Below are 25,805 nucleotides of genomic sequence, written 5' to 3'. Positions count from 1 at the left end.
TTAAGCTTTACTATGTATTATGAATTCATCTGATCTTCTTCTAAGTATTTTATGGTCTAGTGTTTCACTGAACTAAAAACAACACTGCATATTTTGTTATTAGATTTGCAATCATCGTTTTAAGCAACCCTCGAAATATTGCACTCTGATAGCACTTAGTTGTTCCTTTAGTTGATGGAAGAGTTTGCAGAGTGTGGCAAGTGCAATATGCCGCAACGAGAAGCAGCTGCAACAGCAGAGGTCGAAGCAGAAGCAGCAGCAGCAGCAGTAGCATCTGCAGAGCACATTCCCTCTGGCACGCTCACATTTGTTGACTTTTCAGCAATTTCTAGTGCTGACTGAGCTACTTAATGACTTATCGCTGTCATTATGCCTCGCTGACTGCCTTTGGGTCTGACTTTTAGGCTGGCTTCAATTGCGGCTAAAATGTTAAGAAAGCGTAAAGTGAAAGAGATGCTCGAGTGGCAAAGAGATGCCAGCCAAGTGCAGTGCCTCCAGTCTTATTCAGCTCTTTCTGGAGCTGCCTTCCAGCTAAGTGACATTTGGATGGGCATCCCATAACACTTTCAGAGCTGTGCGTCACCCACATAAATTCAGGCTGCAAAAACCTTTCACATTGCTTGCACAACCAAAATGCAATTAAGTGTAGCAAGCAAACAAAGAAAGGAACTGAGCAAAGTCTTCGACTATTCAAGCTGCTTGCTCTATACACTTTTCTGTATAGTAATAGCTTTTTTCAGAATGAATTAATGGAGCATGAAAAGCGTATTTCTGCTATTATCGAGTGCTTTATGATTTTCGAAAATCAACCAAATTTATTTTATTATGCCACCAATGTTTGCGACTAGATCTGCCACAACTGTTTGATATAAGGAGAATAAATATTCTTGCTCTTGACCAATAACACCTATTAAATTAATAATAAATGTGTTATCCCCACATGGATTTAACTAAGACGTTCTACAAGTTCTTAGAGCAGAGATGTAATTAAATTCAGTACAAGGGTATCATAAAAACCAGTTATAGCCCCCCAAAGGAGACCTCCAGCTACGTGCATCGACTGCCTGGACAGAGACAAAAACAGAGACCGGTAGTGGAACTGAAACTTGAACTGGGACTCGGACTGGGACAGGGATTGCTGCTTGGCTCCAATGTCGCCCTGAGCAATAACAATAATGCCGCCGACATTCAAAATCCAATAATATGTATTGCCACACCTTTCGCCGTTTATCGGGGGGAGTTGTGGGGAAACGCTCGATGTAGGATGGAGGATGTTGGACCTGGAAAGTTGACTGCTCCGTTTGGTTTCGTAATGCAGCCACCAACCATTTTATTGTCATGTAAATGCAATTTATGTGTCGCCTTTCTCACTCACTCCATAATTCCCTTCTCTCTCTCTCTCCCTTTTGCTCCTCCTCGTTGTCTTGCTCCACACCACTTTGTGTGCTCTTAACGAAATTGCTCTACTTACAATTGCTTCGCGATGCGGGATACGGGATACGGGGAGCGGGGCGAGGGGTGTGGTTGAAGGAGCTGCACGTTAAGGCTTCTTGCCGCACCCAGCATTTTGACACTTCATTTCACTTTACCAACAGTTTTTATTTGCTTGCTCTAGGGGTGTAGTTTTAGCCGATTGCGTTTTGACTCTGCATCCACAACACACCTATTCCCAGCGGTTCAGATTTATTTATGGAATGAAATAAGCCAGAAAATGTTCTTCGCTTTCTCTATTGTGTCTTGAATTTAACATGAACTGTGCACAACAACTAGGAGATTAAACACAAAATTACTACCACAACGACGTCAAACACAAGGCTTAAATTACAAAATATGCTGACTAAGAGTTTAACCCCGATTAAAACAATGAAATTTGGTTTACGAAATTAGGGTGATGTGTACTTCACAGTCGAGCACTCTCGACTTAAGATATTCTTCATGCTTTCTAATTATTTTCAAGCATAAGATAAAAATTGTACACTTATTGGTTTATTACCTTTTTCTGCTTATTATTCTTCGGAAAAATCATATTCAAAGATAATAATATAATTGAAACTATAAAAATGGCGTTCCCCTAAACTGTCATTTAGTAAATAAATATAAATATTGGGTGTGAGACAAGTTTTTGTTTTGATTGCCGCCTTGCAAATATTTGAACTCATGAAAGACAAATCTCCGCGTAATAACTGTACATTCATTGAAAAGATAAAACCTTTAATTTTACTTCAAATGAATCATAAAAGCTTGATAAATGATTAAGAAAGTTATTTGCTATTGAAAGTGAAGTAAAACAATGCAAAGCATCGCTATAATTTTTAGTGTTATTATGACAAACCACGAAGCGAAGTTTTATGAATTGTTTGTGCAAATAGTTGCAATTTTTATAAACAATGCAAAAAATTATTAAAATTCTTCAAATATTGGTATATAAAAATATACTGTAATTGACATTCATCTAAACTTTCAGTCAATACATTAAAAAATACAGAAAGTTGAAATCGAAGAACAAATGTATTCATGTCAATTATTATGTCAATTATGTCAATTAATTTCTCATTAAGAGTGTGATTGCTACATTTACTGTTCTTATCATGAATATTTAAGATTTTTGTTTCTTAATTCCATTTTTATGTAGAAGTTGTTTGCATATATTTCGTAAATCAAATAAATAAATCAAAGTGTTCGTTATTGACTTCAGTTCCAAAATCGTCATTAATAATATTCTCATCAGGTTCACTAACTGTGACCTTAGTGATAAATTGTACCCATCTTAAAGCTGTAATTGAATTATCGTGACTAGCGACAAAGGTAAATGAGTTGAAGTCTCTTGGTTTCAGCAAAACAGATTCATATTTTAGTGTAATTGAATAGTTTTTTACCATCCTGGAGCTGCAATCACATACCTGTAAATAAAAAGAAAAAATAAAAAATGAGATGTTATGGTAATAATATTATTCCGTAATAAGTAAAGGTCAATTTACGTTGTCGTAAAATGCAGAGAATTGACCACACATATAGTACAGAACATGGATCTACGGATTGCAATTACGAATGCCTTCTGCCTTAAATAACGCCCACAAAAATGAATTAAAACAATCATAAATTTAAATTGCAAGTTCTTGTAGAAATGTTCGAATTCAATGCGCACGTTTTCACTGCCCACATTTGCGGCTGCAACTGCGGCATCTGCATCGGCATCTGCATCTCGGTTGAATCTCGTGTCTGGGACTGCGGGCGGCATTAACTGGTAAAGTGAGGCGACTGGCGACTGGCGGCTGGTTGTTTATGGAAGTTGCAAGCTGGCGAAAGGGTAACCCTCGTGTGTACGTTGCAGGTAATAAATTGCAGGGCAGCACAAGGGGGATTCCAATGAAGGCGGAGAATCGCCTGACTGTGACAAATGGCGAGTGAAAGGTAATGGATAATTGGAAAGTGGAGTCAGCCACCAAATTGGCTTCATTTGAGTCGAGTTGACCGGGAGTAGTTTATTGCATACAAAGTACACTTGAAGTCGAATCAAAAGTTAAGCGGAACTGTAACAAAAGAGCTCATACTCTCATATAAAGCAATAAAATTCTTTCATACTATATTAACAATTGAGAATTGAGAATTGAAAATTCTGGGTTGAGGTGGAAAAAACTAAAACAAATTTCGCGTTTTTATTGCAGACTGTGAAATTGTGCGCAAATTACATAAAGACTCGCACTCGCACACACCCCGGCAAATAGACAGACAGTACGAATACACGCAACTATTACACAAGCTGCAGATGCAGATACACAGATACAGATACAGATACAGATAGAAATACTAAAACATGTACGTACATGTATTGGCGAATGCCATTGTCCGGAACAAGGCGAAGCAGAGCTAAAGCTGAAGCGTAGCTAACAATGCAACATTGCCGGCGGCAGAAGAATGTGCAGCAAGAGCGAGAGCGAGACGACAAACGTGCAACGCGGCAACGCGGCATTCAGAACGCCACACAAAGGTGCCACGTAGAAAATTGCATAAGAATAGAACTAATTTAAACAACTTGCAGATACGCTACGTACGCTGCAGCTCCTCCTCCTCCTCCCGCCTTTGACCCGCCCCCCACAACGCGAAGCGCGAAGGTAATAAAAATTATACAATGGAAAAATGTAATGCACAAAACGTAAAGAGTACGTGAAAAGATATGCAGATACATTCTGAGGGGAGGCCTGATGAATAGGGTGAAGGGGGGAGAGGGAGAGAGGGGCCCACCATATAGACGCCAAAATATCAATAGTAGATGCATTGCCATCTCTCACTTAATGGCAATTGCAATGTTGTTCTTGTGCATTGTTATTGTTGCTGTAAACTGTTCCCCCGCCACTTAGATTGTATCTGACAGATACTTAGCTGACGCTGAGGGGCCGATGCGCCAGTTTGCGTTGCGCTTGACGAGTCGCGATATTGACACAATAAAAAAACGTGAACGATACACATAAGAAAAGCGCACTAAAAGCGTTTTCAGCTTCAACAGTAAAGAATCTAAATTGAATGACTTTCTAAACGTGTATATTGGTAACAAACAATATAATTTGATTGAATCGAATGCAACTGTAAAGATGTACCTCGATTTTCGGATGATTTTGTCACGTACACATAAGTTTGTAAAATACTAGTTTCCAAAGTTCACAGATCACAGATAACTGAATCAAATATATTCTTCGAATGTAAATAATTAGATAGATTAATTTTAATTAAAGTATATTTTACTAAATGATGCAGTAAAGTTGTTGGGCGAAAAATATGAGCGATTAGAATATAATATTTTTCGCTGTTTCGTTTATATTATTATATTTTAGGTGCTATCGGGTTTTAAATATCTTAAATGAAATAAATCAATTTGTTTATTTTGATAATTAAATGACGTAGCTTGTGTCTCAGATGACGTACATACACGTGAAAAGAAAACAAGCTGAGCTGAGCACTCTCAAGAGCAGGCTAAATGCTTTAATTGCATTTCTTATCAGGCGATTATCTGATGTGAATATCTCGCATGAAGCATTATATAAATGTCTCCCATACACAACGTTTACATTCACTTTTTGAAGATACATACTATGTACTACATGTGTGTGTGTATGTGAATACTTGTGTGTATATCCAGATATTCGCACCTACTTAAACAACTCGTACGTATGCATGCGAATCCTTGACTTTGGGGCCTTAATTATACATCAAGGAAACCGGAACAACCGCTTGGCGACACACGAGATGCACGTACTCAGTTTGCCACGCCTCGTTTGTGAGACGCCCCTCGCTGAAGAGGCAAGCCACAACAAGCGTTACATATGCAAACAAATTACACACAAAGGCTGCTATACAAAAAAGTGAAGTGAGGCACGTAACTTTTTATGCGACCACATTGCCTACACATCCACCTCCACCTTCATCTCTGGCCCAGCCTTTCGGATGCTCCCACACCATGCCACGCCCCGCCAGATAAGTTTCACCCGGATGAGTTGACACAGTCGCAACCAGCATCAGGCGTCTGAGCCTGTTTCGAGGCAGGTTGTTAAGCAAAAGTCACGTTGGTCGACGGCATTTGCCCAACCTCAAGGTTAAGTGGCAAAGAGCTTCGGCAAAAAGCGAATGAGTGCATTGCAGATAAGCTACAAAAATATTTGTTTACCCCACAACACCGTTGACAGTTATTTGTTTAAACGAATCTGATTAAAAATGGCTTCAACCAAAAGTTGGCTAACGAGTGCAAGTTTATCACATGCAAAAACTATCAAATATGTGGTAAAAATATAGAAATACTGACACGCAAACTATCTCAAATCAATACGAAACAAGAGAGCGAGCTGAAGTCGAGTATGCTCGACTGTGAGATACTCACTTCAAATAAAAACAAAGCAGTCTGGTATTATTTTTAAAATATTACTAATTAATATAGCACGATTACATTCAAAATATACCATAGAATACAAAAAATGCCAACAAACGGGTATAAGAAAAGTTAATTTCATTTGAGTCCTTAAGAAAATTTAGTATAATTATTCCAAGAAAATTTTAATATTGACGCTTACGTTATCTATATCGATTTACAGCAATGCTATCGCATAGGTAAAACTTTAACAAGAATTTTATAACTTTTTATTACTACCATTATCACAGATAGTTGAAAGGAAATTGCAGCTTCATATCATTGGGTTAGATTTTAACAAGCTCTCAAGAGGCTCCCAACACTATGAAGCTTATATCCAAGCCACTAATTTATTTTAATTACGACTATTTATCAGTTGCGGCAGCTGGAAAACCCTTTCACCATGACCAGAGACCATAGACCAGAGACCAAAGACCAGAGAGACGTTAGCTGGCTGGCAGCTGTCGAGCAACTTATTGTTCTACATTTTCCTCAATTACCGCTCGAGCTTTTCTCGACTGCTGCTGCTTTTTCCATGATTTGTGGCTGCGCTGTTGCGCTTTTAATTATTGCGATTATTGTGGCAACAGTTTACAGTTTTCAATTGTGGCAGCAACGACGCCTCGCCTCGCCTTGCAACAACAAACAACACAATAAATGAAAAAAAAGCAAACCCATTGGAAGCAAAAAGAAACAATTTAGCACGGAATGAATTGCTTAGATAAGTGTGTGTGTTTTCTTAACTTTGTGAATGTATCTAACAGTGTCAGCGAGCAGTGAAGCGGCAGCAATACTCTTGGCTCCAGCTTGATAATTATAATGAGTCAATAATGACGTTCAATCGGGCTGCGCTGGGTCGGGCCTGTCAACGTCAACGAGTTTCCCTCAGCTAATGTAAGTATCTTGTAGTTCTAACTGTCCGTTTGTATCTGAAAAAAAGAACGCATTGATGCTTCTACCGCTCTCTTAGCGTTGTCATATCTCAAGCTTGTGTCACACATACGATAGAGATACAAATCAAATTATTTATGGGCAAGCTTAGGGTATTCAAGCTGCGACTTGATGATGTTCGCAGATTGCAATTCTTGATTTAATTAGCCTGTTGCACAGTTACTTCCATTGCTCAGTGAATGAAAAATGTTAATAAAACGGACATTGTCTATGGTAAGAATCTCAAAAGAACAAAAACTTAAACAACAACAAAATAAATATGAGAATCTCCATTTGTTCATGCCAGTTGAACACGTGCACATAATAACAGACACTTCGAAATGCACTCTTCGAAAATGGCAACAAAAAGTTGATTAAATCGAATGTGAACTCAATGTGGTACACATCAGTTGCTCAATTGCTCAGTTACTCAGTTACTCAGTCAGTCAAGCAGTCAAATTTTCTATGCTCTTACGCCGAAGTGGAGCAAGTGTGTGAAAGACCTCTAAAAGCAATGAAATGGAAAAAGTAAAAACTGAAACTTCTACACTTACAGGTTGTACGAAGAGCACACATCCCACGACACATTATGGCCACACTCGTATAATACCATTGTATATATATAGTATTTACTACATACTTATGCTATGTACGTACATTTCTCCTTCCTTCTTACCTATTTTATTTGAAACTGCAGTTTGTAGTGCCAAAAAGTTTTGCCAATGCGACAGTGTCACATTCAGCGTATCGTATCTGCTTTGACTGTCTGACAGTCTAAAATATTTAAACAAATTGTATGTCAGTTGTGGCTCAGTAAAAGAAAACACCAAATTTGAAATCTGTAGAAATAAAAGACAGTTGCATTCACCTATCAAAGTGATGAAATTCTCAGACTGAAAATCATGTTATTCATTATTTATGTACCTTCTTGCTTTGTTAAATTGTTTGAATTATGATATGTATTCAGCTCTTGACAGATTTTTAATGTTTTAGTATCATTTAACATTAAATGTTCTTTTCCATGCTTAGTACTTTAATATACAAAACTTTAAAATCTTCAAATATAAAAATAAGAGAAGGGTTCAAGTAATTCACTTTTCCATGCACAACTTAAATACTTGTTTGAGTGCATTTAAAAAACTTTAAAAATGTCAGCTTATCGCCAGATTTGTAATAACCATTTAAACTTTTAAGAGTATCTCAGACTATTGTCATAAAACTGCAGAAGAGGGAAATAAAAAGAGAAATAAGAAAACGATAGACAAGCGTCCACTAACTGCAGTGGCAAAGATTTTGGTGTGGCAGCAGCAAAAGGACGTGACTGTGCTTGGGGAAAGGGCAATGCAAGTATTGCCGTGGCACAGTCAAGATGACAAGCTAAAGGGGCTAAAGGGGCGTGCCACACTGATTGTGCCGCGCAGACACGTACTAACGAGCGATGGCTGACAGTGCAACGCGCTTAAAACTTAATTTGAGCAACAAAAGCCCGTTGGAGTTGCAAGATGATGATGGTGCTGGAAGCTACCCAGCCAGAATGGACCACAGAGTCCGTGGCAGTTGCAATCATTATGCAATGCCATGTGGCAAGCTTACATAATGAGACAATATGAAAAATATTCGGTACTCGGTACTCGGTCCTAGAGTCAGCCAGAATCTGCTCCTACTGGCAGAGAGAAGGCTGTCAGCAAGAGATTAGCGAGAGCCCCAAGTAGCTGACCCACATACCCACCGTAGACAACACCGTAGAACAACAACACGGACTGCGATTCGCAAATATTTGCCGCATCGCGTCATAAAATAAATAAACAAAAAATATGGTGTTTGGGTAGCCTGAGGGGTCTTCAACCGGCGGGGGCAGTAAAAACAACAACACGAAACATTGGCCAGCAAACAATTTGTGTTAGGTGTTAATAAACAAAACAAAAAAGGAAAACTACAAAAGAAAACAACGAAAAATATGTAACGAAACTCGAGGCAGACGCTAATACACAAGACTCATAAATATTTAATGAATAACGCAATAAAAATAAACAAGAAGTACTCTGGCAAAAAGGACAACAACCACGACCACAGCCAAAGGAATATGGCTACTCTGGGTTTTTTTGGGATGAACTACTTTTTAGCCGCAGTCGCAGCCTCTGAATAAAGCTTTATTCTAACTTTGTGTTTCCTTTGTTTTTCTTTTCAGTATTTCTTTTAAATGCATCGAAAAATATACTTAAAATGGTATTTCAACTAAGTTTATATTTTAAATAATATTTCTGAGTTAATATAAGATTCACTCAATGTACTTAAGAATTGCTTCATTTATTGTTCATTAGTCTTTATACACTAAAGAACACATAATCTAAGTTATTGTTGCACACTACGCAACACTTCAATTACGCCTTCATTACCTACTACTTAACAGTTAAAATAAGTTATTATAACATACTAAACAACACTTCCAATTAGGAAATATCGATAATATAAGGAAGAAATTCGATAATCGATAATACCACTTGTCTATGATCGATGATAGAACGTTGTGAAATAGGAGCGTAAATTAATGAATTTTGTAAAATTCAAATATTATCAGATAAAATAAATTATAAAATCACTCTTCTACAGTAAATTTTTTTAAGGTGTTATTTTTAATTATACAATTTTACATTTTTTGGTAAGGCTTTTAGCAATAACAGCCAAAACAAGTAAGAAAGCTTGTATGTTTGGTATATCGATTTAGTACCGCATTCAAAATATACCATAGCCGGCACAATATACCAGATTGTCAGCCAAAGCAACTTAGACCCCTAGTAATTAGGCGTTTTTGTCCATACAAAAGTATTTCTTTAATAACATCGACAATTTTATCTGATCGCAACCAAATTTTCAAGAATCATAACTACTATAGTAATTATTGCATATACCGAAAAATGTATATGCAAAATATACTCTAGCTTTCAAATTACGCTTGTTATTCGATTTTTTTTATTTTCGGGGGCGTGGCAAAAATTTGAAACAAACTTGATCTGCTTGCAAACATAACAAATGCTGTCGAAAAATTATAGCTCTATCTCTTATAGTCTCTGAGATCCAGTATTTCATACGGACGGACGGACAGACACACAGACACACAGACGGACATGGCTAGATCGTCTCGGCTGTTGACGCTGATACTTTATAGGGTCGGAGATGCTTCGTTCTACCTGTTACATACATAGCGGGAAGCGGGTATAAATATATTTGTTAACATTGAGAAGAGTTTATAAACAACAAGTACATACGTATATATAGTATATATATATATATAACAACACTTTCAAGTTACAGCTACACACTTTAATATTCTGTCAATTGATCATATAATATTTATAATGGGTAGCGTGTGAAGGCTTGTCACTGTGTACTTTTTCTGCTTGTTGTCACTATCTCCATACCTCCACTTAATATAGACTAATATTACTTAGGAGCACATTCTGCGAGTAAATGCAATTAGCAAACCACGTAAATTTCTGGGCATCCGTGTGCCAGCACGTGCGATTGACAGGTGAAGGTACTTCCAGGTACTGCCTTCAGCAATCATACAATTACACACATATGGAAGTTGTTTTGGGGAAAGGGAAAAATGGGGAACTAACTTCGTCAGCTTTGTGGGGCGCTTTGCGTGTCGGCAAATGGGAAAAAATGAAACGCAAACGTCAAATGAAATATGCACGCTCGGAATTTAGGCAAAGTTGTTAAAGTAGCGGAAAGATAGAAAAAAAATATATTCAACTCTCTGTAGGGGAATGTATGTATGTACGTAATGCGTATGTGTGAGCCACATACGAGTGAGTCCAAGCACCAAAACGCACTGGCATTTTCCACATAACGAGCAACGACAAATTTTTGGCCCAAAGCCAATGTCAAAGGAAGAAGGACAGAGACGGCAAACGCGAGCTAAGGCGAAAGGACATGCCACGGACATAGCGAAAGCGGGGCCTGAAGGTATTTTTATTATTCCATAACGAAATATTGCTAACCGGCTATGCTGACAGTGCGGCTGCTGTTGTTCCAAAAGCAAAGAAATTCCATGGTATATTCTTTCTCGCTATAATTCGTGTCGGTTATACTCTTGATTTCTTTCTTTGGTTCTGCCCAGGTAACCAAGGTCAAATGTTGGCAATCTGTTTTGTCCGCAAAACAGAAAAATCAATTTGTCGCCAAAAGTTGTTGCTGTGATTGTAACAGATTTAAAGTTGAGTAAGGTCGAAAGATTTGGTAACCGAGATTAGCTGACAGGTTCTGGCTAAGCTCTATTTTTTTGCTTCTCTCGAAGAAGCCCTAAAAAACAAGAGGTCGACTTAAGCATGACGAAAAGGATTCATAAATAAGTGAATGGCTTCAATTTAATTACTACGAATTACTATAGTATATACAGAAGCAAATTGTGACCTTAACAATTATTTCAACTTTTGCAAATAAAACATCCTTACCCTTGTACATTATTTATTTATTGTTTTAGTAACTGAAATCTGTTTACGCTATATAGAAGCCCAAGTATATATAATAATTCAATAATTTCTCTATGCCACAATATTGCCACAACTATTTATATTTATTAAATGTCTGTTGAGATAATCTGTACATCTAGTACGTATTATATTATAGTATACTATTAACAATGTGTAATGCTTATTTTCCGTTCACGCCAGCACTTTATTACCTGACTATTACTCAGCAGTTCTAAAATTAGAATGAGCTGACAATGTTTCTCAGTTTGCAGTCTTCAGTTTTCAGTTTTGGCTTATGTTGAGTATCTTTTTCCGTTGTATTCCCAAATGCAAGCAGAACAAAGGAAGTTCTGAATGTTGCAGGTCGTTTTGCAGATGTGTTTTTGTTTTCTGCTTTTGTCTTTATTAATTTAACCAGTGCTTTGTTAAAGAATATGTCGACACAGTTTTCTGTGTCAGCGACAAGAGGCAAAGGCAAAAGCAACGACCAAAGAGCCAGAAAGCGAAGCAGGTGGTTGTCTCGTAACGACCATCAACTTGCCCATCAGGCAGCTATAGTCACATGTGACTCCCCTTTTTGCTCATGCAAAATAGCAAGCATCAACAGCAGCAACATCAGCAGCAACATCAGCAGCAGCATCAGCAACAGCAATTTCCACATAGTAGGAAAGCATAGAGCAATGGGCATAAAATAACTGGAGCCGTTACAACGGAAGTTTTCTAATGTTTTTTTGCACTCTTGTTCTGTCTCATTGTGTGTAAACGGATACACAACGAGTGCAAAAAAAAACACACACACAGACAGATGTATAAAGAAAATTAGTGCAGAAAAACGAGCGCGACATGACAATGTTTAAAGTTAATAATAGCAACCGCAAACAGCAAGCGAACTATAACAAAAAAAACACTCCAACTCGAAGACCACACAGTGCACAGAGCAATTGAACATTGTGGAAAAATTAAAACAAAAGCCAACTCTCAAGATTTCTCAGACATAACTCGACGAGTGGAGTTGGCAGAGGAGTTCCAGGTTGTGCTGCTATCACCATAACCCAGTTAGAGGCTAAATTGTGATTAACAGCAAGAGACAAAGCACTTAGAAGTCGACTGACTTGCTGTCTGACTGACTGACTGACTGACTCTGAATGGCTGGCAACGTGTGAATGGAATTAATGAGCCAGGGCAGGCTCCAAACAAAAGAGTAGAAGTTCCCCGCTCAAAAGAGAAAGTCGGGCTAGTGCAGTACGTCGACGTAGGCCCAAAATGCGTGTCATGACTTGAAACAATTTATAATGCGCTGCAGTTAGAGACTCGAGCCCAGCTTAAAGTCGAGCTTAGTGAGAGAGAAAGAGGATAGCGGCCCAACACTGCACAACACAGCACTCAATCATTAACAGTCATGACGCAAATTGCTTAGGCATTCAAGTGTAGCAAGCCCTCTCCAAAAAACTTTCGCGCATAAATTAGGCTAATATCTCCCTCTCTGGCATCTGGCAGCAGCAGCGGTAAAAATAGTGCAAGCCACTCGAACAGATTACAGTGGTTAAACAGCGGCTGAGAACAACGCGCTACAAGAGCACAGACACTCTGATACCGATGCATACCCTCAACAAAGTGGCAGGCAGGGACAGAGTCAGGGATGCAGGCTACAATCAACCTTGTGCTAATGATAGCCAATACTCGTTGCTTGGGTGTGCGGGAGAATTTGTTACCTTGGTTATTTTAGTTACAGCCGTAAAGGAAGCAAACCGCGAAGGCAAAATTTGGTTGTCTTAAGGCCAACTCTAGCCATTTTTAGATTTACTAGGTTAGTTGCCACAGTCACAGTTAATCGCAGCCTGAATTAAGTGCCTTTGATAAAGTGAACGGCAATGAAAATAACAAGTGCAAATTGCTCTAGGAACTCTCGAAATATTTTTGATATCTGATTGAAACTTAATAAGTATATTGAAACAATCCCAAAAAAAAAGACCTTTCTTTTCTTTCTCTCCTTTTTTTGTACAATTAAAACTTGTTCTACATAAAGAATTTAATTTTCAAACTACCGAAACTAACGATTCTTTAAATGAGAATAATATATATATAATTTAATTAGAATTCTTTGAAACTATGCGAAAACAATTTTACTACATCGCGTATACGTAATATTTTGTTCAAGTTTATATGTAAACTTGTAAACTATATGCATTTTTAATTCTCTCTTGACTTGTTTCTGCTTTCCCATTCATATTTCCGCTACATTTTCGCTAAGCGATTTTCGTTAGTTTTTTTTCATTGTTTTCCTAGCAGCTTTTGCAACGCGAGCGAGTTTCCTCTCTTCAGTTTTATTTTTGGCCCAGAACGAGAAGTTTTTCGCTGTAACTAAAGTTTCTTCTGGCTGAGTTAGTTGATGTTGTAGACCGGAGAGGGGTGGCTGAATATTGCAAGCCATGTCGGAAGTCCGCTGCAGCTTTTGGCCCCTTCCGTTCCCTTGACTTCTCTATGCTTCCGCGCGTTTCACGTTTCATGCATGTTGAAGCATTTTTAGTCAAGTCTACGGCCATTTATTTATGTATGTGCAATTTTTTGTTCTACTTTTTCTTTTTTCCCAAATGATCCTTGCAGCAAAATCGAACAGACGTCGAATAGGCGGAACGCCATCTTGTTCGCCATCTTGTACGCCATCTTATACGGCACATTTTGTGGGCGGCTCGTTGGCTTGTCATTTACGTAAGTAAGCCTTTCGACCCAGAGCCTGAGTCAAATCCGGAGCTGGAGCCAAAGTGATGGTGATGGTGATGGCGACGGTTTCTGTGCCGAGGCAAGTGAAGTGCTTTGATTGCATAACAAAAATTCTTGTTTGTCTGCAGGCAAATTGGTCGCTCCCAACCAGATCGAAAGGTTAGCAGATGCGACGGACGCAGGAGGGAATGAATGGAAGGCAGTCGCACTTCAAAGATTTATGGCCAATACTTTCCCATGGCATAACCCAAATTAAATAATTGAACAATACACGGATTCCACATGCAAGCCCCTTGCCAAAAATATGTCCAAGTGCTCAAGAGGTTTAAGAACAGTTTGTAGTTTTGATAAATGTTCAGAGAGTGGCTGGAAATAGTAAATCAAACTTCTTTAACAGGTTATCATTACCAAACTTATCTGTATCTGCTCCCTAGCAATGAGGTTACAAAAATGTGAATTCCAAAAAAACAATCCAGATTAGTCATTAAGCTAGTGTTACAATGTTATGCTATAATTTAGAAGGAGGTATCTCCGACCCCATAAAGTATGTATATTCTTGATCAGCGTCTTCAACCAAAACAATGTAGCCATGCCCATGCCTGTCTGTCTGTCCAGTCGTATGAACACATACATCTCAGAGACTCTAAGAGATAGAGATATAATATTCTTTCGGGATGCTATGTTATGTTTGCAGGAAGATCAAGTTTGCTTCGAATATTTGCCGCTCCACCTCCGCCCCCGAAAATCAAAAAAAATATTGAATAACATACAATAATAAACACAGTTTTCATGACTCCTGATTGGTTGTAGAAATTATTTAAGAAAACTTATGAAAAATCGGTTACTTATTTTTTTGGGTGACGATCTGGTATAATTTAAAATGTAAACCTATATCAATATACAAAATATATCATTTGATATATTTTAGTATTTTTGTGATATATTATAAGAACAATACCGCACTGTTTTACTTTTATCCAAAATAGATAGCAGGTGTCTCACAGTGGAGCACACTCGACTGTAGCTTCCTTACTGGTTATAAATCTAAATTATTTATTGCATTTAATTCTGAAGAAAAAATCTTAGAATAAGGCTGTTTAATAAGAATAAAGTTGTTATGTGCGATTCTTACTAACTTTAGGCTATCAGCATTATCACAAAGTTAACATTGTTATCATCTCATTTATACGGAGATCTAACTACATGTAAATAAGCCCAAAATCTCATCATCAACAACAGCCTTAACCTGGCGCTTATCACTGCAAACACTGCGCCAACTAATCAAATAGTAAAAAGTTGTAAGCAGCAGCAGATAAAATTACATGACAGTAGCCCAAATCTGTGCTAAGTATCACATTTTATGGCCTATAAAGATGTAAATGCGTCAGTCAAAAACCTGAACGAAAACTTGATCAACTTTCCCACAAATAAAAATAAAAACGATATAGAGAGAGAGAGAGAAAGAAATGCAACTTGGAAGGAATAAAACATGCGAATCTGACAACTAGTATTAAAGAGTTCCGGTTCGTTAACAAAAGCTGTGAAATGAAATTCGCCAAGCTGTTAAATCACGGATGGGTCTTGTGCGTTAAGCGCACAATGACATTGACAATTGTTGCAATCGTTGTTTTTGCAATCGTTGTAGTTGTTGCAAATTTCCACAGAAAAGAAACGAAATGACTTTCTACGACGATTCTATGGGCTGGCAAACGCAGACTCGAATGCAATTAAAAGAAAAACCGGGCGAATGAGTTAAAGCAACTACGACTAAAAGGTGAAAAATAAAATAAATAAAAAATACTTTTGCTGGGTCATTAAAAGTAAAATATAATACTTTTACTCGCAAACCGAAAGACAGAGACAAAAAGAGAGAGAGAGAGAGAGAGAGAGAGAAAGGTAACTATGGGTTAGCGGAATAATTTTCCTCACGGATTTTGTTATTTTCTTTTTTGCTGCCGAGTAAAAACCAAAGGCAGGTGATTCGAGCCATGAGCAAAGTTGGCTTGCAGCTATTGCCAGTAGTTGGCTCCGTGTGGTTGCATTTTCCCAAAATAGACAATGGCAAAAATAGAAAAAAGCGGATTTCGGTTTTGTTGTTTGCGACTTGCAAAATTATTTATAAAATGTTGTTAACACTTTGCACACGCGTTGCAAATGCCGACAGAGTAGACATCTAAGCTAAAATATGTGTTAAAATAGTAGCTAGAATTAATAATGGGAATTTTGCAATGTTGTAATTGTGGTTTTGATAAATGCCATGCAAATAAAACTGTTTAATAAACAATAAGCTCAATGTTTTACCATGTGGCAACATAATGTAATTTATTTTGAATTTTTGGCATACTAAATAATTGAAAGAAGTTAAATTTGTCTACAGAACATGTTTGCAAAAGTCTCCGTATTAAATTGGCATTTTTGAACATAGTTCGCATATTTTGTGTGCTGAAATTTGACCAACTTTCTGGCCTGGTCAGCAGCCCAGTAAGCAATAAAGTTTGCCTTTAGGGTTAATTTTAATAACAAAATGAAAATCGCTGAAGCGCGGCAGAGTACAGCTAACTAATCATAACTAATCATCTTTTGCGAGTCAATGTTGCAGCGTGTGAAAATTGCAATGATTTACTAGCACCCAAATGGGGGCTATCAATCAATCTATCGATCTAACTAATGCATCTAACTATGCCACCCCAAAACAAAGTAAAAAAAAAAGGAAAAAGCAGAACGAATAAGAAAAAAAGATAACGACTCAAAAACAAAGAGGAAAATAAGTCTAGCAAAAACACAACAAAAAAAAGATTGACAGCATCTTGAAGAACAAGCAAGTTTGCCCAAAGTCACAGCACCGAAACGCATAACAAATTGATGAACCATGAAGCCACTGCCTAGTCACAGTAAAAACAACAGCAACAACAACAACGAGCAAAACGAATGTCATAAAGTTGCCAGTTGTTGGTTTCCAGTTGCAGTTGGAGAAATCGCATTAGGCGATGCTACTTAAAAATTTACAACGCGAACCGTCAACGATAAATTGTGCTTGGTAATTGTACAGAATATACGTAGAAATATAAAGCCAAAAACGAAAAAAGGAAACAACAACAACAACAAGAAAAACGACAGCAGCACAAAACTTAAGAAAGGAAAAAAGGTTTTTTCAAGGCTGTCAGCAACGAGTTGTTGCTTGGCTTACGAACTACAGAGACTTCGAAGAACCATTGAATAACCAGCACCGAAAAAGATACTTTTTGCATTCAGAACCAAAGAATCTATTAGTCGACTGTCAGCGTTTAAAAATAAACATCATAAAGTATTGTTAGCGCAAATCACAAATGGTGATTGTGACTGGTAATGCCAACATTTGGCACATTAGTTAATGAGGCTGTCTTATGTCACAACTAAGTAACAAAAGAATAACTTTACCGCACAATATTAAATCATGCTTCAGCTATGAATGCGGCAAAGTACAGAGAAATATACTAAAAATAGTGGAATTATAGCTATCATATTTAATCTCTTTGATATAGACAATCAAGCTATTTATTTATATCCAAGTGCATTACGTATAATTTATTAGAGTTCGGCTTTCACATTGACCAATTGATAACCCGAATTGACTGTACAGATTTCTCATACTAATGAATCTCAGACCCATTTTCGTAGTTATTTTTAGACTAGTAATTAACTTATTGTTCTTTACTTGTTGTAAATGTGCCCATCTTATATGAATCAAAATTAGCATAACAAACGAGCTGGTATTAAGTTTTAAATATCCTTTACTTTGTTGTATGGTCACACTTGATCTTTACTCTCCCTTTCTTTGCACATTTGGTGCGGTTAGATACGCAGCGTTTAATGAAAATAAAAGTTCATTATATATATGTGTGTATATTTAAGTCAAAATCGAATTATATTTATACGCGGATATCGATAATCAAATAATAACTTTATGGACGTCATCAGTAATAGCCAAAACTGTAGATGATATAAAATCAAGTTTGACAAAAATTGAACAACATTTTGCAGCAAAGTGCAAAATGGCAGCAGATGTTCGCATCTTAATACAAAAGATCTATGCATCTCCCTCTTCCATGTATTGTTCATACATAAACTAATAAAATATTCCATGCAGTTGATCAGCCAAACACAACACAATAAATAAACGGTGTATATACACTCGTGCACAGACAGACGAATTCTTAGACCGGTTTACGAGTCAATGCCTCATCTATCAACGATCGGGTGTTGGCAAGGCTACAGCAAAGACTATACTACCCAATTAAAAGGCTAAATAAATACCAACTGCATATTAAGCCGACAAGCATAAGCTAGCCACAGTAGAAATTATATTTATGTTTGCCACACGCCCGGGCGAAAAAAAAGCGAAACTTTCAGGTACAGCTAAAATAAAAAAAAAAAAACTAAAACAACAAAGTACAACAAAAATATCAATCACTTTCACTGCCGGCTCGAGTTTGTCATAGCCCAGCTGAGTACAACAACAACAACAACAACGATGATGATGACGACGGCAACTGAGGCTGCGGTTTTGGCCCGGTCTTGAGGCACCGCCGAATGCAGCCAGCGGGCCGACAATTTTTTATTAGCGCTTTTCACCCATTTACGCCATAGAAAAACACGTACCAAAACTTTTTGCTTTTGGCCTGTGTGAAACTCGTTTTTGAATGCAAAATGCGCAGCGTATACGTATTTGTTGTCGTTGTTGTTGTTGTAGCTGCTGCTGCTGCTGATGTTGTTTTTGATTTCTGTTTTTCCGTTTCTTGTTTTATTTTTGTATGCCAGACACCCGCGCTTAGTTTTGTTTTCCCTCATTTTTTCTAGTGACGGGGCATGAATAAAACAAAAACAAAAAACAAAAAAAAACAAACGCGCATAAAACATAAAAGCCAAAGTCAGTCGAACGTTCAGTGAACTCGGGTCTAGCGCGATCTCTCCCTTTTGGCTCTCTCATTGTCTCTGTCAAAACTGTCACGCATTGAGAGTCAAGAGTTCACAAACAAAAACTTAAATGCCATCCATGTCCAACAAGAATGAGGTCTATTGTGCAATAAGCTTTTTAGAACGGGTTTATTTCTTCGTTTGTTTGTAATTTTTGGCTGGTCAAAAGTGGGTCTCTTCTCTCATCTTTTTTCTCTCTCGCACATTGTTATCTATCTATCTGTCTGTCTGTCGGACTGTCTACCTGTCTTTCGGTATCTTTGACTTCTCTGACTGTTGGACTGTCGAGTGGCCCGCTTTAAAACGCAGTTTACAAAAGTTTTCAGTTAATGGCCACTTTGCTCATTATAAGCCAACTAAAAGAGACTAAAGCCAAAAACTCTCTGCGGTTTGCGGTTTTGGCTTTCAGCTACTGCAGCAGCAGCTGCTGCCCCAAAAAAACTGAGTGGCTCGTTGTAAGCTTTTATGCTGGGAGCTGTGGGCGCTTTCAATTTTCACAACATTATATCTACGTCGCTCTAAACTAAAAGACTTCTGTCAAACAACATCCAATATAGCCGAATGGAAATACCCTACAATGCCAAATGTTCAGCTAACCTAAGCAATCAAATTAATTTACGTGTAAAGTAATTTTAAAATTTGGTTTCCCCTTAGCCCTATCGACGCAATAAAATAATAATATCACTCACGAGCAAAAAGAATAAAATCCCATTTAGGCACATTATTTAAGAGGTCTGCGCAATGCGGCGTATACGCAATTAATGATTAGAAGTTACACTTTTCGTGCTGGGCTCCGCACCCAGTTGCCCAACCGGCAATTAGAAACCAAGTTAGCCAAGTTAGTGGCCGCTTAGTGAGTCACCCGACACCAAACCGCCCCACACACTGACCCAAATTGGGTGTGAGCTCAAAGTGAATACAACGAGGGGGGCGCGGGGATGGGAAATGCTGGGCAACAAGCCACGAGCAACAGAGCAACATAAATCTAAGTGCTTGGACAACGTTTCCGGAATTTTGATGCATTTCACTGGACACTGAAAACCGGGTGCTGAAAGCTGCTCAACTACACTGCGTTAATAGAGTGTGAAAAATATTACTGCAACAAGATACCGCAGAAAAAACTTGGAATAACTCAAACTCAAAAGCAAAAGCAATAGCACTAATGCCCTAACAACCAAAAGTAGGGAAAACAACTTAAAGTAGAATGAAATGCGATATAAGCAAATTTCAAGTTGATTCGGTGAATGCAAACTGTTTGTTTAGAAACTAGAACTTTAAAATATTTCAATTAGATTTAAATAAAAACATTTTAAAGTAAATTCGCAGAAGAAGTAATCAAATACATTTGATTTCTCGAGTTGTAAACTGCTCACACAAGTTAAGTAACATATCATATGCCCTTTGAAAGAGTATCGCTGGCAACCTGAGAATACAGCGAAAAGGCAAGTGGCAAAGAGAAATGCGTTGGCAAAACAAAAGGCTCGACTACCCAGCTAATTTACTTAGGAGAATTGCCAAGAGCTTCCGGCAATGAGAGAGAGAGAAAAAGAGAGAGAGAGAGAATTGTTCACATTTCGAGCTCATGAATTTGTATGTTAATTGCTTTTTGCTGATGCAGTGTGAAACGTTTTGGTGTGAAGGCAGACCTTGCATGCCACGCCCATTGTCTGAGCAAATATAAATATATCTCATATCTGTTAAATATATCTGACATTTACGAGCATTGATAGCAAATAGCAAGCAAATGCAAACGTTTTAACTTAATTCAATCAATTTCCAATTTTGCTGTAGCCGCATCCGAATCCGAATCCGGATTCGAATCTGTATTCGTATCTATATCCGAAACTAAACCCAACTCCAAAATGTCAGCGCACTCTTTTTTCAGGGATGAGTACAAAATGGTTGTGTGAATCTTTTGCGTAACATCAGCAACAATACAATGTCCCCAATGTCATTAGTTTTGGATTGAATGGGATTCAATGCGGTAACTGAGACCACAATGGCCCAGGAATCGAAAATTGAAAGCACATCAATCAAATATATTTTCGTTCGTTTGGCTTTGGTTTTGGTTTCTGTTTACATTTCACTGCCTGCTCTGTTGGTGTTGTTTGTCCAGAATGCCCATACACAACTAATTTTATTGATTTTTTTACTTTGTTTTGCTTGATTGTTTGCATTACATTTTAAATGGAAAATTATGTAAACGAAACTTTGTTTGCGGTCAAATCGAATCGCTTCGAATTTGCTTTACGATTGTGTACCCAAAGGATTTGCCAATTACTTTTACTTGACTGACTAAAGCAAGAGTATTTTTCTCTTACTATTTTGTATAGTAAATATTTTCTAATAAATAAAAGTAATCTGTTTTTAATGTTTATAATTATTCACCGCAAAAGCGTTGAGGAAGTTAAGATAAGATTACGGAAATTCCATAACCTCGAGTATTGTGTTATCAATTTTTAGATTGAATCTTAACACAAACAACAGTAATTAGCAATTAGGGAAAATTTGATACGAATTGAATATGACGTTATCGTAATTATCAATCGCAATCAATTTTGCTTCTGTTTCTCTTAATAATAATAAAAAGATAACAACAAACGAGCAAAAAAAAATGGTTATAATTAAAATATGCAGCAATTTTGCAGTCCCCATAAAGTTGATAAAAAAAAACTCATATTTCTAAAGCTCTGTTAATGCTTTCAAAGGCAGGAAATTAAATGATTAAGGCATTAAATGGAATTTTCAACGTATTAACGTGAAGCATAAATAAATCATTTTTCAATCCCAGTAAATTACTGAACTACTTTATTTAACAACTGAAGTGTCAGTAAACAAGCATAATATAGCTGATAAGAAATAGTTGTATAGCGCATTAATAACTCAAAGACTAAACACTTGATTAGAGTCTTATCTAAAGTGCCAGTCAAAGCGACTTATCACAACTTATTGTAATTTATGTGTGTGTACTGTTGAAGAACTCAACGAATTCAGCAAAACGGAAAAGAGAGTCGCAGAATAAAAGAAACTCAAAAAGGAAATCATATTTAAATAAGAGAAATACATATGTAACAGACATTATTATATTTATCGTGTACATAAATACATATATTTGAACTTAGTATTTCGTATTTTGTGCAAGGGCATTTAATCTTTGGCGTGTCAAAGATCGTGTTTTGTAGAAAATTATTATAATTACATAAGTATGCAAATGATTTTGGATTTGTAGTTTACGCATTATCAGCAAATCCACTAGTATAAAGCTTGCTAGTTAATAAAGATAAAGCGACAATGGCAACTGAATCACAAACCAGTTGAATGTCGATGAAGCCAGAGAAACCGCAATAAATCGAAGTATCGATAAAAACGCGTGTCGAAAGAGAGACGACACAATTTGCGCAGGCGCCTTGCCTTTCACTTTCATTGTATGCGCTCTGTTAATCTTTCGCCCTCTCTATCGTAACTCGTTATGGAGTACTCATTCAATATCAGTTGAAGTATGACAATACAGACTCTATTTACAGAACACTCTATTTACATATGAAGTTAATTTTTATCATACGAGTACCCTAGATATTTTTTAATTAATATAAAATGCATTGTCCTAATTAACTGATTGCCTGGTTCTAGTCTTTATTCAACATCGTAACATTACGATATTCATAGTGCAATAAAGCCTCTTTGAAAATTAGTATGGAAAGACAATAGTGAAGTTGTGTTGTAGGTCTTACTTTTTGTTCTAGCCTCTGTACTTTATTTATTATTTACTATTTTACATCAAATCACAATATTTAGACACAAAATCTATATATCCCCATTAAGGGTGCCTTACCTTTGATCCTGAAGTAACTGCTCGGCCTGAGCGAGACGCAGTCGCACCGTCTTCATGCTCTGTATGGGGAACAGTCGACAGAATGGTGTTAGGAAGGCGGGACGCCAACAGAAGCGCGGATACTCGCGACAAACATCCCAAAGGCGTTGATTGTGCTCAAAGAGATAGGTGTGCGTCTTGCCATATTCGAGATAATCAGTCATATCGCCATAATCACAATTGAGCAGATTCTTGAGATTTTGCACGGCCAGCTGCTGATCATCGGGATCGCGCACTTGCTTGATGCCAAAGTCCAGCAGCGGCTCATAATGATAGTAATTGCCCGGTATGGCATTCAGGATGTCTCCCAGAAATGTGGAGCCCGAGCGCCAGCTGGTAACGACAATGCTGCGAACTGGCGTGCCGCCAGTTTCGAGGGTCATGTCATTGAGTTTCTCGGCACCGCCGCGTGGATACTCAAAGTTCTCCATTTCGGTGAGAATGCGCGCACGCTGCGCCGCCAGGACATCCACTATGGTCGCTGTCATATTGTAAATGGTGGCGGCAGTTTGTGATGGCTGCTGCTGCTGCTGTCGCTCATAATAGCCGCCGCCGCCATTGCGGCCGCCGAGATTATTCGACAGCAGACTGGAGGCAACATTGCCGTTGCCATTGCCATTGCTGTTGCCGCTGCTAAAGGGCGAGGTGAGCGGTCGATGCTGCGTGGTGGCAATCAGCAGCAGTATGCACAAACTGCTAACGCCACAAATGCCAATGAGATTCGCGCGTCGGGACATACGGCTGCGTCGACGTTTTGAATTTAAACTGACGCGTTGCTTAGTGCGTGTCCTGACAGTGACAGAGTCGTTAGCGGCGGCGGCAGCAGCTTCGACAGTTTCGCCGGTCAACAGCGCGCAAGACTCCAGATCCAAATCCGTTGTGCTCATTTGTTATTATTTAGTATTGCTACTTTATTATGGAGGGGGTGAGTAGTTTTGTGTTTGTTGCTATTGCTGTTGCTTTGTTACTTAACTAATTGGCTAACACACACTTTTCGCTTAGAAATAATGGAAACTTTTTTTTTTTGTTGGTGGCCTAGCCTTAGCCTTTTTGGGTTGTTTACATATTCACATAAACAAACACACTCGTTCACACATCCTCACACAACATAGCACAACACAACACACATTCACGCACACACACAAAGCACAGCACACCACACCACACACACAGTTAGCCCGCTTAAACAGCACACAATTTCACATTTTATAACGTGCCAGACATTGCAATTAAATGCGAACTCTGCAATTTGTTTCGATTATTTTCTGATTGGGCCCGATTCAATTGGAAATGTCGAAGCGATAGCGATGCCTTGCGAGCTTCCCGAGAGCGACAGCGAAAACAGAATGAACAGCTGAGGGCTCAAGTATGGCCGCTCAACAGTTTGCGTTAAAATACTTACCATTACCAACTAAAAAATACCAAAATACTGCTTGAGTACTCAACGGGCAGATTCTACCGAATTCCAATAGATGGCGCTTTTGGAACTGCGAACTCCTTTAAAAATTAAGGGTAACGTTAACTTTGAGAGCATTAACACACAAACGTTAAAAATTAAATTGAGGCTTTTATCATCACATAGTCACAAAATCAAACAGTGGTAAATTTATTTTATTTTAGATTTGGCTTCACAAATATAGGCATCGTTTTTAAGGATACAAATGTGCCGCTACTGCTATTCGCAATTTGAGCTATTGGATTATATCCCCATAGATTCATAGCCTCTTCGCAGACATTTTCTATTTTTTCCACAGCATGTGGCAAAAGTGTATCCATCCATTCCATGGGTCGTTCGAAAAGTAACGAATTTGTTTTCTCCAATCCAACACTATTTAACTTTAACTTAAACTTGTCTTCAGTAGTCTTCATGGGTAATCCATAGAAATCGAAGATCTTTTTTAAGCCGCTTGAAGGGTCCATCGCCAATTCTTCATAGCGGATGATACTAAAAATTCAAATAAATTATATTTACCAACGAGTAAAATATTATTTGTTACGCCTAGGAGCACAAACCTAAATCGATCTGGATAATCGTGAAGTAACTGCTCAGCGATCGAATAATCATCAACCATACTTGCACACAGATCATTTGGCTGAGAACATTCAGGATTACCAGCGCACCAAGCTCGATTACTACGCGAAGCCATTGTTCCACGTGGATCACGAATCAGGAGTAGAATGCGAAGGTTGAGACTACGAGATGCATATCAAAAAACTTATCTAATACTCTATAACTATTTACTACGTACTCTTTTCTCCGCAGCAAAACCGACAAGTACTTTAGTCCCAAGTTATACACCGACATATTGATAAATGGGAAAATTCTACAAATGTTTGCCATAATTTCGGGATCCCAACACACTTCCGAAGTATAAGCCACACATGTTTTCCACTGCATTCCATAAAAATTTTTGAACGAGGGTGTTTTCATGCCAGCGGCCAACATAGGTAATGAGTTATTATAGTCGCAATTGTAAAGGGATACCAATTCATTTAGAGCCCTTTCGATTCTACTCTTTTGTGTAATCCGATTTCTATATGCAATAAGCGGCGAAAAGTGGTGATAATTGCCCGGCTGACGAGTAAGGTAGTCCAGTAATTTGAGTGCACCAGATCCTCTAAATGAAACCAGCATAGATCGTACCGGCTTACCACCTGTCTCCAAACTATATTTGCTCAAGTCGCCCAAGTGTCGTGTCTGCTGAGCGAGCATCGATCGGGACATAGCAACTGGATTGGGCATTAGCATTGGTAATATAACGAATACAAATAGTGCATATATCAAATAAATGGCAATGCAAACGCCAGTAAATTTCGTGCCCCGATTCACCATATTTAAAGAAATCTTTTTCTTTCAATACTGATAATTTTGTTGCAAATTTATAAAAATGTAATTGCTTCGCTTACTCCGTTTCTATTCAAGTCAGCATGAAACAATTATTTATGATTAGCGTTTAAT

The 25,805-nt window shown here is 37.9% G+C and overlaps 2 protein-coding genes and 1 long non-coding RNA gene across 3 annotated transcripts in view; 1 reads left to right on the top strand and 2 right to left on the bottom strand.

Moving 5' to 3' along the window:
* LOC132797407 (carbohydrate sulfotransferase 4) overlaps positions 1 to 24,194 on the bottom strand; it is a 34,421-nt gene extending 10,227 nt beyond the window's left edge. The window contains exon 1 of the mRNA XM_060809181.1: positions 22,808 to 24,194. Within this exon, the coding sequence (XP_060665164.1) occupies positions 22,808 to 23,733 (926 nt within the window). The 5' untranslated portion in view covers positions 23,734 to 24,194. The remainder of the gene's footprint in view (positions 1 to 22,807) is intronic.
* On the top strand, positions 5,933 to 7,050 carry LOC132798523 (uncharacterized). The gene is made up of 3 exons (XR_009633950.1): positions 5,933 to 6,096; positions 6,148 to 6,790; positions 6,867 to 7,050. It is a non-coding gene; the product is annotated as an uncharacterized LOC132798523 (long non-coding RNA).
* A 199-nt stretch (positions 24,195 to 24,393) lies between the features above and the next one.
* On the bottom strand, positions 24,394 to 25,767 carry LOC132783427 (carbohydrate sulfotransferase 5). The gene is made up of 3 exons (XM_060788571.1): positions 25,096 to 25,767; positions 24,860 to 25,039; positions 24,394 to 24,791 (listed from the first exon to the last, which is right to left on the bottom strand). The coding sequence occupies exons 1-3, from the start codon at positions 25,677 to 25,679 to the stop codon at positions 24,458 to 24,460; spliced, it is 1,098 nt and encodes a 365-aa protein (XP_060644554.1). The 5' UTR covers positions 25,680 to 25,767; the 3' UTR covers positions 24,394 to 24,457.
* Between the last annotated feature and the right edge of the window lie 38 nt (positions 25,768 to 25,805).

This window comes from Drosophila nasuta, chromosome 2L, assembly GCF_023558535.2.
Source record: "Drosophila nasuta strain 15112-1781.00 chromosome 2L, ASM2355853v1, whole genome shotgun sequence".
In the NCBI taxonomy this organism is placed as follows: domain Eukaryota; kingdom Metazoa; phylum Arthropoda; class Insecta; order Diptera; family Drosophilidae; genus Drosophila; species Drosophila nasuta.
Note: the sequence above shows the minus strand (reverse complement) of the source record. Positions and strands in the feature narration are given on the sequence as shown.